At 34.5% G+C, this 16,115-nt stretch overlaps 1 protein-coding gene across 1 annotated transcript; it reads right to left on the reverse strand.

Moving 5' to 3' along the window:
• LOC109820333 lies at positions 12,935-13,497 on the reverse strand. The gene is made up of 2 exons (XM_020386461.1): positions 13,124-13,497; positions 12,935-13,026 (listed from the first exon to the last, which is right to left on the reverse strand). The coding sequence occupies exons 1-2, from the start codon at positions 13,447-13,449 to the stop codon at positions 12,948-12,950; spliced, it is 405 nt and encodes a 134-aa protein (XP_020242050.1). The 5' UTR covers positions 13,450-13,497; the 3' UTR covers positions 12,935-12,947.

Consider the following 16,115-nt stretch of genomic DNA (forward strand, 5'->3'; position numbering starts at 1 on the left):
CTAATTTTTGTATTGTCCTCAATGCAAACTCTATGATGCACAAAGTAAAACAGATAAGAAGTGAAGTACTTACATTTGATCAGCTGATAAAAATCTGCAATTACCTTTAGTCTGAGGATGATAGAATCAAAAATTTATTATTCTCTTCTTTTTTTTCTTTTTTTCTTTTTTCTTTTTCTTTTTTTCTTTTTTTTACAACTGAACAAGAAACTCTCAAATGAGAGAAGAATAAATTCTTTTTATTATTCTGAAATAAACAAAACAAATAATGTAGAATGAAGTGTTCAACATGAAGAGCTCGTATTCTACATTGAATCCTACCTTATTGTTAAAAATTCTTCCTCGGATTTTAAATAAATTCAGAATGATATAATCAATAATGTGAAATTCTAAGCATTTTGGGGTGTTCAATAATTCTTACAACAAAGTAAGGTAGGTATTATTAGTGTCATGCATTTTGCATTTCTTAATGAACTTAGACTCTTATACTGTGAAGTTTTGTTTTTTAACAACCAATTCTTCTGTAGAGTTCTGAAAATTTGGTTGTTGATTATTCTCCAAGAATCTAAGTTCATCAAGAAAGAGTTCTTTAAAATTTAATTCAAAGCAGCAAATGTTTAACACAGTTTCATTATTTTCAAGGACCTGATCTGCTTCTTCTAAAAACTCTAACTCTTCATCAAAAAATTTCTCAAAACTCAAATCAGACTCTTCTTCTTCTTCTTCTTCTGATGATCTTTCCTGAATGTAATTTATTTCTAGAGACTGATTATTTGCCTGGTCCTCTGGATTGAAAATGTTAAGATCAGCAGTCAAATTCCCAAAGAATAGCTTCATTTGACCAGTTCTATAGTTAATGAGAGCATTAGAAGTGGCTAAGAATGGTCATCCTAAGATGACAGGTGTCTGTCCTTTGGGATTGGAAACGGGGTGTGTTTCCAAAACTGCGAAATCTACTGGAAAAATAAAATCTCCAACCTTAATCAGAACATCCTCTATCTCACCCGTAGGGACCTTGACAGATCTATCAGCCAACTGCAAAGTACAGCGGGTTAGGTTCAGTACACCTAGACCCAATTACTGGTAGACTGAATATGGAAGCAAATTGACACTGGCCCCTAAGTCTAAAAGCGCCTTATCAATGTGAGTATTACCAATGATACATGAAATGATAGGAGAACCTGGATCCTTACATTTCAAAGGTATGGGATTTGAGAGCATATCACTGATATTGGCGGCTAAAAAGACTTTCTTTAGAACATTTATTCTCCTCTTCTTAGTGCGTAATTCTTTCAAAAATTTGGCATAAGATGGAATTTGTTCAATTACATCTAAGAGAGGAATATTGACCTTAACATGCTTGAATGTTTCTAGGATCTTCTCCTCTTGAGGGGAGTGTTTCCTAGGCGTGAGTCTATCTGGAAAAGGAGTAACTAGTCTAAACCTATCAAAATCAGGCTCAGGTTCGAGTTCAGGTTCTTAGTCATCTGAGGAGGGTGATTGTTGAATAGATTCATTAGAAGGAGAAGGAATTTGTACTGGATCAAGAGTTTGACTTAGAGGAGTTCTTACTTAATTATCGACCTGTCTACTTGACCGAAGTGAATGGATTACATTCACTTGAGATTCATAGGATGAACTGCATCCCGTGTCCTTAGGGTTGACCACGGGTTGACTCGGAAATTTTCCTTTCTCTCTTTCACTCACGGCACTAGCTAGTTGACCAAGTTAGGATTCTAATCTAGCTATAGCTTGAGTGTTGGAGTTGAGCATTTGTCTGGTTGATTGCATAAAGGAATTCAAAGTGCTGGACGTTTGAGTCAACATATTCGTGGTTTAAGTGGAGGCCTTAATTATGGTTTCCAAACCCCTTTCCAAGATATTGAGACGTTTATCCTGATATGGATTGTGAGGAGTCTGAATTACAGCTTGATGAAAAGGAGACTGATTTTGATACGGCAGATTGGGTTGTTGAAATGGTGGATGAGAATTGAAAGGAACTGTGTTACCACTAGGAAATTGTTGGTTTGAAGAGAGAGTGAAGTTTTGAGTTTCGGAGTGAATTCCTTGATTACATGCAAAGTTTGGGTGATTTCTCCAACCTAGGTTGTAGGTTGGAGAGAATTGATCATTTGCATAACGCTGGAATGCAGTGTTGACCTGTCCTAATGGTTGATTATTTCCTAAGAGAGGACATTCTTCTGAAATATGATATGGTGACAGATAGTGGTGACATCCTGAGGCTGAAACTTGATTGATTTGAGCCGTGGCTCTTTCCTTGATTTCTAAAGCTTCTAACCTATGCATGATTGTGGCCATCTTAGCTTCAGATGCAATGTTCGACTCTTAGGAAATACCACTGGACTTGGGTTGGGGAACTGATGACACTCGGTCATCATAGTGTTCATATTGCATGGTTTTTTCAGAAGGACTCTCTAAAAACTCTCAAGCTTCATCAGCGTTTTTTCTCATGAAATCCCCGTGGCACATTGATTCTAAGGAAGTTTTTATAGAATAATCTAATCCTTCATAAATTATTTGGCACAATCGCCATTTTTCTAAACCGTGATGAGGACATTGGATGAGAAGATCTTTAAATCGGTCAAAATACTTCCAAAAGGGTTCTCCCAGGACAATTTTAAAATAAATCGGTCAAAATACTTCCAAAAGGGTTCTCCCAGGACAATTTTAAAATTCATGATGCTGTTTCTTAGTTTCACCATTTTATGGATCGGGAAAATTTCTTAAGAAAAATGGTGATAAATTCCTCCTAAGTAGTGATGGAATCTATGGGTAAGCTATACAGCCATTTTTTTTGCTTTGTCTTTGAGAGCAAATGGAATAAATCTGAGTTTGATCGCATCTTCTGTTAATTCTCTCATTTTAATCATAATACACACTTCTTCAAATTCCGAGATAAAAATATATGCATCTTCTGTTTTATTTCCAAGGAATTTGGGAAGCATGTTTATGTAATGCGGTCTAAGCTCAAAATTTATTCTATTTGTTTCGGGGAGCCTAATACAAGAGGGGATTGTATTCCTAATGAGATAGCACATATCTTGAAGAACGGGTGGATTAGGATACGTCATTTCTATGATTGGTTCAAAACAAATTAAACGATGAGAATTATCCCTAACCCAAGTTTGCATACACCAAGACAAATTTTTTTTAAGGAAAGAAAGAAAATTAGTTTTTTTTATAATAAAGAAAAATCCTAACTAAAACAAATCAAATCAATCACTTTTTAATCACTCTAACTCTAGGGTTAAGCCTAACTCAACTAGACTAGATCCCAACCAAAAACTCCTAAAGTGAAAAGATTAAAGTTTTACTCAGGTAGTTAGTCAGGTAAGGATAGTACTAGAGGATGATCAGAGATCAATTAAGTACCTTACCTTAGACACCAACTAATCCAAGAAAACTTAAACCAGTTCACTTAAGGATTCTTTGTTTCTTATTGACCTCAAATCCTTAAGGCCAACATCTAATGAGTTTTATTAGGCTTGGGTGGTGTAGTGAGGAATTAGTGATTTTTAGGCTAAGGAAATGATGATGAAATCCCTCACCTTATCTTGATTATGGGGTTTTGCCCTTAAAAATATTTTTAAGTGTGAGTCAAATCAAGATACTCAAATCACTTGGTGAATTCCTACTAACAATATAAAATGCAACCCTATGAATTAAAAGCAACTAAAAAGGATGGAAAAGAAAAAATCTTTTTTTAATTAGGGTTAACAATCAAACAAATGAGAAGGGAAAATTATTTGAATTTATTATCTTGTTAGTAAATGTCAAAGTGGAGGGTGAATTTTATTATGGTCAATGAAAATAAATTTTTTTAAGTCCTAATTGTCTCTAGTTCTGAAGAAGTAGCTAAAGGGTGGAATTAAAAATGCTAGAAAGAAGAGTTACCTAAAAACAATTCTTCAAGTTCTAGATCTCCAATCCCCGATTCCTTCACAAAAAACACACAAGTTAAAGAACCAAATTAATTAAAATCCTACTTAAGCACCCTCCCCGGCAACGGCGCCAAAAACTTGATGCGGCATAAATATATACCAAAAATGTTGCAAGTGTACAACCGTGTCAAGTTATAGTATAAAGATATCGATCCCACGAGGAAGGTGTTTTATAGGAGAAAATATAAAATTGGTTCTTATGTTGTGTGAGTGACAAATAGGAGTGATGAGTGAATGTGATTGTGGAGAGATTGAGAGAATGAAAATGATTGTGTAAATGAATATATTTGAGAGTGGAAGTGATAATATAAATGTGATCAACAAGACAAGAACGAAAAATCAAGAACAAATAAATCAAGAATGAAAAATAAAATTCAAAAAAGTAAAGATGGTGGATTCAATTAAAGATATAGGTAATCTAAAATTGAACCCACTTCTTAGAAAATGGTGATTTCCTAAAGGGTTCTAGCCTAAAGGCGAATCAAAGAAAATAAAAATAAAAATAAAAGAAAAACTAAACCTAAGAGGGTTATAGCCTCAAGGTAAATAGTGCAAGAAATTAAAATCTAACTACAAAATAAATTACAAAATCTAAACTACAAAATAAATTACAAGAATTAAATGTAAAAAAATAAATCTACTCTATAAGCATAAAATAAATCTAATCTATAAGTATGAAATAAATCTAAGGCAAGAGGGTTCTAGCCTCTTGGCTATTTAACAAGAAAATAAAATCTAACTACAAGCATAGAAATAAATCTAAATTAATAAGTAATATAAAAGAAATAAAAGAGAAAATAAGAAAAACAAACCTTCAAATTAATTTTCATCTCCATCTTCATCATCCAATAAAGAGAAGAAAAAATTAAAGTGGTGAAAAAATTATTTTATTAATTATAACAAAAGTTATAAATTTAGAAGGCCTTCTCAATTAAGAGTAGCCCTCCTCTCCAAATAGAGTTACAAAAATTTTCACACCTCTAACCCCTCACTCTCTACCCCTATTTATAGTAAACATCAGTGAATGAGAGCTCTTGGATTGAAATCTTATCCAAAAATATCAAAAATCAGCCTTAGATTCGTAACTAACTATCGGAGGTATCGATACCAGCATCGATAGGCATATCGATGCTGGCATTGATACGAGCATTGATGCTAGCATCGATGCCCTCATCGATGCTGGCATCGATGTCAAACCCTCTCCAATTTCTGTCCGAGCTTCCTCCTTGTGTGTTGGGCTTTTGGCAACTTGGGCTTTTGGGCTTTTGGATAATTCTTGATTTCTTCATGAATTTGTTTTGGTTTTGGCTTTGGGCTTTGGCATTTCTTGGGCTTTAATTCTTCTTCTTAGTTTGGGCTTTTGGATAATTTGGAAATTGATTTTCTAATGACTTCTTTGCTTCATTTATTCATTTAATCAATGGGTTTTTGTTAAGAGATGGGAGTTTGAGATTTATTCTTCATTAACCTGTAATTAAAAGATAAAAATAATTATTAGTGGTATATTTATTCATATAAAATAGGTAATGAGGGTTTAAAATTGTAATAAAAATGTGATTATCAAGCACTTTCTTGTTCTTTGTTTCATCATCATTCTTTCTATCTTTAATTTGGACTTCATAAGCCATGAGATATCCGATAAGATTCTCAACCGTAAAAATTGACAAATCATTTGCTTCTTCGATTACGGTAACCTTCTTTTCCCATTGTGGAGTGAGTGATCGGAGTGTTTTTCTTACCATCTCCACTTGAGTGTATGTTTTTCCAAGACCAATGAGAGAATTTGTAATATCGGTGAATCTTGTGAACATTTCTCCAATTGTCTCATTTTCCTTCATCTTAAATAATTTGAATCTATGTACAAGGACAGAAATTTTAGATTCTTTAACCTTATTTGTACCTTCATGAGTTACCTCAAGTGTGTGCCAAATATCATATGCAGATATGGTCGTTGATACCCTATTAAACTCATTCTTGTCAAGTGCAAAGAACAAAGCGTTCATTGCTTTAGAATCCAAATTTGCATTATTTCTTTATGAAGTAGTTCATTCTGAAAATGGAGTCGATGGCTTCTTGTATCTTGTTTTTACAATGTTCTAAAGTTCGTAGCCAATTGATTAAAGGTAAATCTTCATTCGGCACTACCAATAGTTATAGTTCAATCCAGCGAACATTGGTGGACGATTTGTAGAATGACCTTCTTTGAATTGTGATGTATTTGTTGATGCCATCTTTCACCTTTCCCTGATACCAAATGTAGGATCAGAAATAGATACACTAGAACACTAGAAGAGTGGTGAATAGTATTCTTTTAAAATTTATGCAAAGTAGATAATAAATTACAATAAAGAATGGCAACAATCTCAGAAAATCATAATCACAAATAAGAGATTTTATACTGGTTCCACCAATCCGGTGTACATCCAGTCTCAAGCAAATCTCGCTTGAGATTTCCACTATAATTTTGAACCAAGTACAAAATAAAAACCAAACCTGACCAATTTGCAACTCCCTGCAAATTACAACACCAATTGACAAAACTTTGCCAATTGCACACCAATCTTTAGACCAAGAGATTAACCTCTCTCAAACCAAGAGAACTTTCCTTGAATCAAACAACTCAATTCCTATAAGCCTTGATTTGTAGTGTTGTATAGCAGTGGCTTAGGAATAATTTCAACCTCTAGAAATTGCCTAATTAATAAGTATTTTGAATGAGGATAAAAGGCAATTTTAGAATCAATCTTTTTAGCAAAATTTGAATTTTTGACTCTTGAAAATGCACAAAGATCAAAGCTTATGGGTATCTATGCATGTTGCATCTTTCTGAACATATAACCTTTATATAGCCCTTGAAAAGATAAAATTTTAAACTTTAAAAACGTTTAAAAACGGCTATAAACTATCATTAATTCAAATTCTGAATTCTGAAAAAACTATATCTGTAGTCGACTACAAGACACAGTAGTCGACTACACTGAGTCTAAACAGACTATGTGAAGTCAGAAAATTTCTAAGTAGTCGACTATAATGGTCATTAGTCAACTATACTGTAATCAAACAGAAATTTGACAGAAACTTGAAAAACAAATTTTTCCTTCAGTAGTCGACTATAAAGTCGAATAGTCGATTACACTGTAAACTAACAGAAACTTATATTTCAGTCATAAGCTTGAGTAGTCGACTACTATTCTAATTAGTCGACTATACTGTAAACTAACAGAAACTTATATTTTAGTCATAAGCTTGAGTAGTCGACTACTATTCTAATTAGTAGACTATACTGTAAACTAACAGAAACTTATATTTCAGACATAGACTTGAGTAGTCGACTACTATTCTAATTAGTCGGCTACTAAGGATTAAAAATGATATAAATTAAATATTTTGACACTCAATTATTAACTATAAACTCTAATGGTTAACATAGGGGATTTCTATAGTTAACCAACACACTAAGCATGTATCAGTGTGTTCTAATTTCTATGTGTATGTATGTGTGAGTGATCAAGGCTTGTACAATATTTCTAAGTAAAGAAAAATGTAAAAACAATTACATTGATGTATATGTTCTTCATCTTCTTTACTTCATAATGCCTTAAACTCATCTTGCACTTGTTCATATTTAATATTGAAATCTTCATATAAATGTTAGTGCATTTATATAACACATAGTATAAATTGTTATCATCAAAATAATATCGTGGAGACATAAAATTCAACAAAATTTGTGTAATCTTTTCTTACTTACAGATCCTAAAAATTTCCCTAAAGTACCCAAAAATCACATGAGATTAAATTAAGAGACAAAATAAAGTTGACTAATATTTGTCATGATGGACCAGGAGAAGGCAGAATTATATAAACCTCATATGTACTACATCAAAATTTCTCATCATTTGCAGTTCCTGAAAGGAAAAAAATAGAAGCAAGTGAAATAACAATTTGCTCTAAAGATTGTATACTATATGCTTCTTTTCATCATATGCTTAGAGTATTTATAACTACAAATGAAGACTATCAAAATCCATTACTAATAAAAAAGTGACTCTTGGATATCATTCCAAAAGAACTGATTGACACATAAAGACTAATAACAAAATGTAACTCCTATTGTATTTAGTATTTATTATTAGACATTAAAGTCATGTAAACATTCAAGCTTGTAGTGGGCTTTGCATGCTAATCCACGTCCATAACAATATGCTTTGGGTTATTACAAATGTACCATTCAAAGTTATAGTATAGTTTATAAAATATATTATAGTATAAATTCTTCTTTTATGTATAATACATTGTAGATATAAAATTTAGTATAATATAGAGATATCAAACTATGGTAATTATTTATATCATACATTAATTTTAAGTGTACATATTTGTTTGATTATAGTTATAATTATAGTATAATGTATAATATAATATAGATATAAAGTTCATTAATTATTAATACCTAAACTTCAGTATAAACTTTTTATACAATAGTTCAAAATTATATATTTAACTATACCAAATATAAGATTAGATGTTATGTGAAAAATTGAAGGGATATATATAGTTTATGATGTATGCATGTAGATACGCTTGTTGTCCTTTTATTGGGATCTTCAGTGAACCATAGAGAATAAGTAGCACAAAATTTTATATGAAACACGTCAACATAATTATAACTATACATCCTAAGGCAAATGATATGTAACAAAGTTCTTTTAGCATTAAAGGATAGAATCAGTGACTATTGCACACAAAGAGTCTTTCTCTTTGTGGAATTATCTTTTTTTCTAAACTTTTTGTCTCAATTTACCCCAAATATATAAGATGAAAAATTGTTGGCCTTTTTGTTTTGATGATGTTTAACAAATAATTTACTACTAATATTATTTGTCTAGTATTTGTATTTTTGTATTTATTATAGACAAATAATATGTTGGAGGATGGATGAAATCGAGCATTCATGATCATATCCAATGGAGGTTGGCGGAATAGTGGAGCGAAGCCTATGCAATTCAAGTTCAAGATCCAAGGTCAAGCTTCATCCATGTTACTAAGATCGAGCATCATGAAGATCTTTGCTTGGTATATTTAGTATAGGTTTATATTATGTGTGTTTGATACTCTAAGCTCAAATCATATACACACATACACGTTTTTGGTTTATATATATATATATATATATATATATATATATATGTGCTTTCCCAAGTGAACGCACTGTGAGTACGGCATTTGAGCTCAGATTGGGTTTTTTTAAAAAACCAAATAAACAGGCAGGGGATAATTCTCGTGACAAAATCCTCGGTGAACGGCTATCTTATTTCAGCCTCATCTCTCTCTCTCTCTCTCTCTCCATCTCGTCATCTCTCTCTCTCTCTTCTCTCTCAGTCCCCCCCCCCCCCCCCAAAAAAAACCCCCAAATGAGCTCCCAAATCCATTACTCTCTGGCAAATAATTTGGGCGGTCTTTCGAGCTCGACACATCCGGCCTCGCATCCCAACATACGGACCTAGTCCGCGAGATCCCCTCCTCTCCTCCTCTGTCAACATCACGTCCCAAATCGGAGGCGGGACATTCACGCAACTCCGCCTCTCTCCACATTAGACCCTGAGATACACCAAAATCACAACGCGACTTCACCAACTCCGCCTCCTGCCAACGTCAACCCAAGATCCATCCCTCCCTTCCTTCCTGCGGCCAACTGTTAACACCCGCCCCAAATCCGAGCCCCAAGAAACGCCTCAACTCAAGTAATCCTCACTGAACCCCAAACCTAATCCGCCGCCCACCCGAACTCCGCCTCCTACCCCAACTCAGCCGACTGTTGATCTCCCTCGAGCTCGTTCTCGAGATCCGCCAACTCAGGCGACTATCCCAACTATGCCACCGAAACCCTAATTTCTCCCCCCTCTCTCGACCAACCACGACCACCGCGTCTTAGACCGAACAGCCACGACCGCCACGACACCGCCGCCGAACTCCACGACTCACCCCCTCCAGCTCTCGATCTCCATCAGGCCCCAAAAACAGTGCGTTCATCAATGAAGGTGTGTTCTTCCTCACGAGCTTTTCTGATTTTCTGATATATATACACTGAAGCTTTTGCAGAACTCACCCCCTTTGTAGAGTTGCTAGTGGTTTTTTTAGTATATTAATTTTTTTGTAGTATATTAATTTTGAGCAATTCATAATCCTTCTGAGAAATACGTGCTTTCTCACATATAGGAGAATGTTTTTGATAAAATGTAATCGTGTGGACAAGCCTCTTAAAGAACAGAAAGTAGAGAACTGGTTTTTACCTCCTCTAGAGAAAACTTGTTCTTATTTTATTTCATCATCTTGTATTAATTGGGTGGAAATAGCTTTGTGGAATTCTCATGTTCATAATGAAGCATTAGAGGAATTATTGTCTATTTCTAGCTTGAACAGACATTTGGTAGATTGATCATTATAACGGCGTCATGGTTTATGCTATTCTTAATTTGTTATATATGTAATACGTGTTGGGTTTTATTATTTAATGCAGACATTTGGTAGATTGATCAGTATAATTTCTCATCCCAACCTCCGAAGGGTGGATTAATTTTGTTCTATATATGTTGCCAAACACTTTAAGTGATGATGTTCTTTCAAATTTTTTAGTTTGTGATGTGATCAACGAAGGTCATAAGTTACAGAACTCTGTTTCTTTTCTTTTTTTTTTCTTTTCAGAATGCAAATCTAGATTTGGGGGTACTTTAGACATCCCGATCTTTTATGATATTTAGATTGGAGGTAGTTGAGCCATACCCAATTTTAAATAAATTCACACCATGCTACCCACATGAGCAATTAATATAACCCACCAATGCAGTAAAATCCATTGATAAGTCATGTATACAAATATTTTCAGGTTATCCATGACAAGAAAGAGTTTTTATATTGTGAAGAGAGGTCGACGATGTGGTATTTTTTATAATTAGGAGGAATACAAATCTCAGGTAGATAAATTCTCAAATACCTCCTACAAAGGGTACGCAACGTACGAAGAGGCTTTGATTGAGTGGGAGAAGCAAACACTCACTCGTGATTCAGCATCCAGCTCGAGGCATGTCCAGGCATCTGTTTATGCTCAAGAACAAAGATATTCAGTGAGGCATAATCTGGATGAAGACAATGAAAAACTTGTGGCAACGACTAGTTTCTCCATCAATGCTTTTGTATTAGGTTAATTGTTTACAATAGTAGTGTTTTTCGTATGTATCGTTGCGGTATTTGTTGGTTTCTCCATTGAAAAAAACATGTGAACTATCAATTGCGGAGTTGATCTACCATATTATTTTATCTTTTACCTGAATTATCAATTGCGGAGTTGGTTTTGAACTATCAATCAAACAACTAAACTTTGATGCTACTGTTCGGATAAAAGAAAGAGAACTACTTATTGCAAACTCAATTTTAACTTCATCACCACAACATTTCTGGAAATTTATGGCCAAGTACATTGTAGGAAAACAGGGAACAAATTTAATAATCCAAACCTGCAAAACTCAACTTCCCAAAAGGATGGCAAAATTCCTAATTTTAAATCCCTTAATATTATAGAAATCTAAAGGACACATTATTGATCACATTGTGAAAGAAAATCACCGGAAAAATGATGCAAAAACTACAATAGATTATATTACAAAGCATATTATTTACAACGAGAAACAAGAGAGGTTATTTATGTACAATCTTCGCAATTTTTTTTATACCACAGAACAGAACTACAAATGCCACAGGTAATGAGCAGAAAAAATAGACTCCAGAAATTCTGAAATCTGCCAGAGACTAACAGAGGGCCAATCGACACTTGAGCTTATTTTGCTAAGACTCCAGAAATTCTGAAATCTGCCAGAGACTAACAGAGGGCCAATCGACACTTGAGCTTATTTTGCTATCCGAATTCAACAATCATCCAATCCCAGAGACTAACAGAGGGCCAATCGACACTTGAGCTTATTTTGCTATCCGAATTCAACAATCATCCAATATGCAGGAAGAAAGATGAGCCAAGTTAGAGCAAAGTAGCAACTCTGGAGAAATCCCAACTGCTGTCGCTATCAAAGATTAGAATATAGAATGTTATCGCTTGTTCAGTAGAATTCAGAATACAATACTCCTAAAGGTGATACTGCATTTCTTTCACCAATAACTATGTGCTGAAACATTATTATCCATTATCAGCCACAGAGAAATGATTAAGCAACCTAAGTTAAAATGATCGAATAGGAAAATCATTAAGGAAAAGTAGTGATTCAAATGCTTTTTGACAAATCAGCTGACAATAACTTTGACAACATATATAGAACAAAGTTCATTGTAATCAAGGATATGATTCAAGGCTAATATTGATATCTAGTTTAGTGAATGAGCAAAGTACATTGTACATAACCACAAAGCAACAGGCTCTTCAGCAATGTCAATGAGCAAAGTACGAAGTACATAACCACAAAGCATAAGAATACAAAAGCAACAGGCAATATTAGCAACAGGCTCTTCAAGGCTCTTCAAGGCTAATATGAGCAAAGTACATTGTACATAACCACAAAGCAACAGGCTCTTCAAGGCTAATATTGATACATCTTAGAATGTCCTGATTCAAGCTCCTGATTGTCAAACTCCTGATTCAAACAACAGATATCAATTTGAGAAACACACTCCGAATCATAAGAAGAAAAGCTCAAAGATGTAGACGAATACAAAAACAAACAATTCATGGATGTACTACAATTTATTACTACTTGGAGCATTAAACAGCAATTGGTGGTAAATGAATTGCAAGTATTTGGGGGTAAATGAATTGCAAGTATTTGGGGGTAAATGAATTGCTGTAGACGAATACAAAAACAAAAAGATTCATGGATGTACTACAATTTGAATTAAATGATACAATTCTAGTGCCAACATGTGCGTTCATGCGTTCAATATGTACTATAATGTGAAAAATAAGACAAAACCATTACCCTCTTAATCTTCAAAAAGATCCACATCTTCACTTGATGACTCATTACCCTCTTGCAAATTTGTATCACCGCATGTAGAAGACCTACATTATATTAAAATATCCATACATATATACATCAAGACGGATACTAGAATGTGAAAAATAAGACAACATAAATAATAAAAAAACTATTACTTACAGATTTGTGAGTGCCGGACAATTTCGCTTATCATGTGATTGGCCTACTTTACCACACCCGTGGCAACGTCTATCTTTTTTATTTTTTGCTCTAGTCATTGCTTTCTCTTTTTCTCCTTTCAACCTTTTGCCGCACCCTTTTGCATGCACTTGATCGGGTTCATTGAAACTATTTTCATAACTACAAGAACCATGCGCACTAGTACCATCAGTAATTATCTTACTACATATTGGATTACTTTTCTCAGTGAATCTCATTACAGCCATGTGGCTACTAAGAAATTGGTCAATTTGCTCATTAATGCTACGCAATCCATCGGTAAACATCTCCCTTGTTTCTTCACATACGAGGGACTTGTCAACTAAATCCAAAGATGATTGAATAAATTAACTCCGCATTAAAAGATAAGAATTATCAGGGGTTATCTGCATGCCTTTATCATCATGAACTGTCCCCGATTGTTAGCCCTTATGTTTTGATGATGTTTTAAAACCACCATTAACGGTACTAATGGCTTATTGAGTGCAAATGTAGTAAATTCATTTATCAAGCTTATTAGTGCCACTAATGGAGGATTGGATGGAATATACGCTACAACGATGATATCCAAAGGAGGAGGAGGCATAGTGATGAAGCAATGTTATTTCAAGAACAACAAATTCATATAAAAGCTTCATCCAAACTCAAGCTATATCAAGACTCAAAGATTGTATTCTATGTAAGGATATTAGCTAGTTTTTTATTCTCTCTCTAGTATTAGAATGTAGGCAAAGAGTTATTGAATTCACTTGAAGCTATTGGGACTCACACACACGTTTTCATACTTAAGTTTTTAAGCGTTTTTCACAAAATACTATTTTTCACAAGTATGAGGACCTATCTGCAAAATTCCTTTTCCAAACAGTTTGTTTTTAGTATTAAAAACATTTTACAAAGTTTCATAATTTTCAGAGGTCAAATAAATATTTTCTAAATATTTTAGTTTGAGTCAAAACACTCAGAAAGCGGTCGACCGGTCCGGTCGACCGCTCTCATGGCCACTCGTTAGTATTTTCCAGAGATGTCGTCGGTCGACCGGGGCGGTCGACCGAAATCTCGATTTCTCTATCGGTCGACCGCACCGGTCGACCGATGATGTCTCTGCTTGTTTTATGTTTTTCTAAAGTTGCTCGCGGTCGATCGGATTTTCCGTCGGTCGACCGAATTAATCTTTTCGGTCGACCGAACGTTCTGGCGGTCGACCAAAATTTTATTCGGTCAACCGAGAGCTTTTTCAAACGGTCGGTTGCATTGGTTACTGTGCTATCACTTAACTGTGTTTGGCACAGTCTGTGGCAATAGTCTGAATAGGAGATTGTTTTCTTAATTGGGAAGATTGGGTTGTGATTTTAAAATGATTAATCTTTTCTATTTAAACCCAGAATTCTTCTTCTTCCTGTTGCCCTAACTTCTGCTGAAAAACCAGAGAGACGCTGTCTTCTGAGAAAAATTTTCAAACTCTGTTTTCTGTGGTTTATCTCTGTGTTTCTTGTGTGAGTTCACCTCCCAGCTTCAGTACTCTTTCTCTTTGCCATAGGGACTTGTAAAGAGAGAGTCTTGCACCATTTCTACTGTTGTATGAGTGTGATCTTGTGTAGATCAACTGTGAGGGAGTGTGATATGTTGAGATCTGCTGTGTAGTGTGAGATCGTGAGGGGATCGCTGTGTAGACGAAGTTCCGGCTTCCAAACCGGGTGTGTAGTGGATTTCTCCTCGAGAGTGGGGAGCGGGGACGTAGGTTAGAGGACCGAACCTCGTTAACACATCGCGCGTCAAAGGATAACGATTCCTAACCCTATCTCTTTTACTTTGATTGCAGTAGAATTTTGTGGTTTGCTTGTTTTATCTTTTATTGCATAATTAGAGCCTCTTGACCTCCAACACTGATTTTGCAGACTTAGTCTACCTCAATAAGATGTATTTATCGGGCATTATTTCAGCATCAAATTTCATCAAATAAGAGATAATGTGAGTACATACGATTCCGACGCTTTCAAACTTTTTACAACTACAAGAAACCAAATCCAACTGCTTGTCGAAAATGATTTCGCGGACTTTGCTTGTTGCGAGCTTCTTTCTTTGAATTTCATAGACACGGCGATTGTCGGTTTCCCTAACAAACTACAACTTGTAGTTAAAGCTGTCACACACTTCAGCCTCAAACTTGTAATACATCTCATTAGTGTAAATATCAACCATTTGCTCCAAAAAGTCATGATTTATTCTAAGTTTAGGTTTCTCAATCACGTCTTTGTGATCGGCCATCAACTCCTCGTGACGTTGGCGCACTAGTCCCTTGCCAAACTATATCATAAAATCCACCAATGAATTATTCTTCGAAACAAATTTCTTGAAGAATGCATGTCCACTTTCTACTCGTTGGCTACTTGACATGTCTGCTGAGAAAATGTGATTAACATATGCAGGAATCCATCTTGACCGAAGTTCATATTGGTCTTGCAACCACTTGTTTCCTTCTAACCCACTTTTTTTAATCAAACTTTTCCATTGTAAATCAAATTCTTTAGGAGTCTCTGATTTCCAAATGCAAGCTAAGAACTCACTTTTATAAATACTATACTTCACAGCATCAATTTTCTCAGAAAACTTCATTAATATATGCCAACTACAATACCTATCAAAAGAATTAAATAAAGTGTTAAAAAGAAAGGCTATGTATATAAATATTTTTAATAATCTATACAAACTATAATAATACCTGTGAAAAGTATTTGGAAGAACATGAGGGAATGTCTTTGTCATAGCTGGGTCTTGATCAGTAATAATCATCTTCGGGGCACCACGAGGCATACTTTCCAAAAATTTATTAAATAACCATACAAAATCATCAACACTCTCATGATTCAAAAATCCACAAGCAAAAACAACTGTTTGACCATGATTATTAACCCCTATTATTGGTGCAAATATCAGACCATAGCGATTAGTGTTA

This window comes from Asparagus officinalis, chromosome 8 (assembly GCF_001876935.1).
Source record: "Asparagus officinalis chromosome 8, Aspof.V1, whole genome shotgun sequence".
Lineage (NCBI taxonomy): Eukaryota > Viridiplantae > Streptophyta > Magnoliopsida > Asparagales > Asparagaceae > Asparagus > Asparagus officinalis.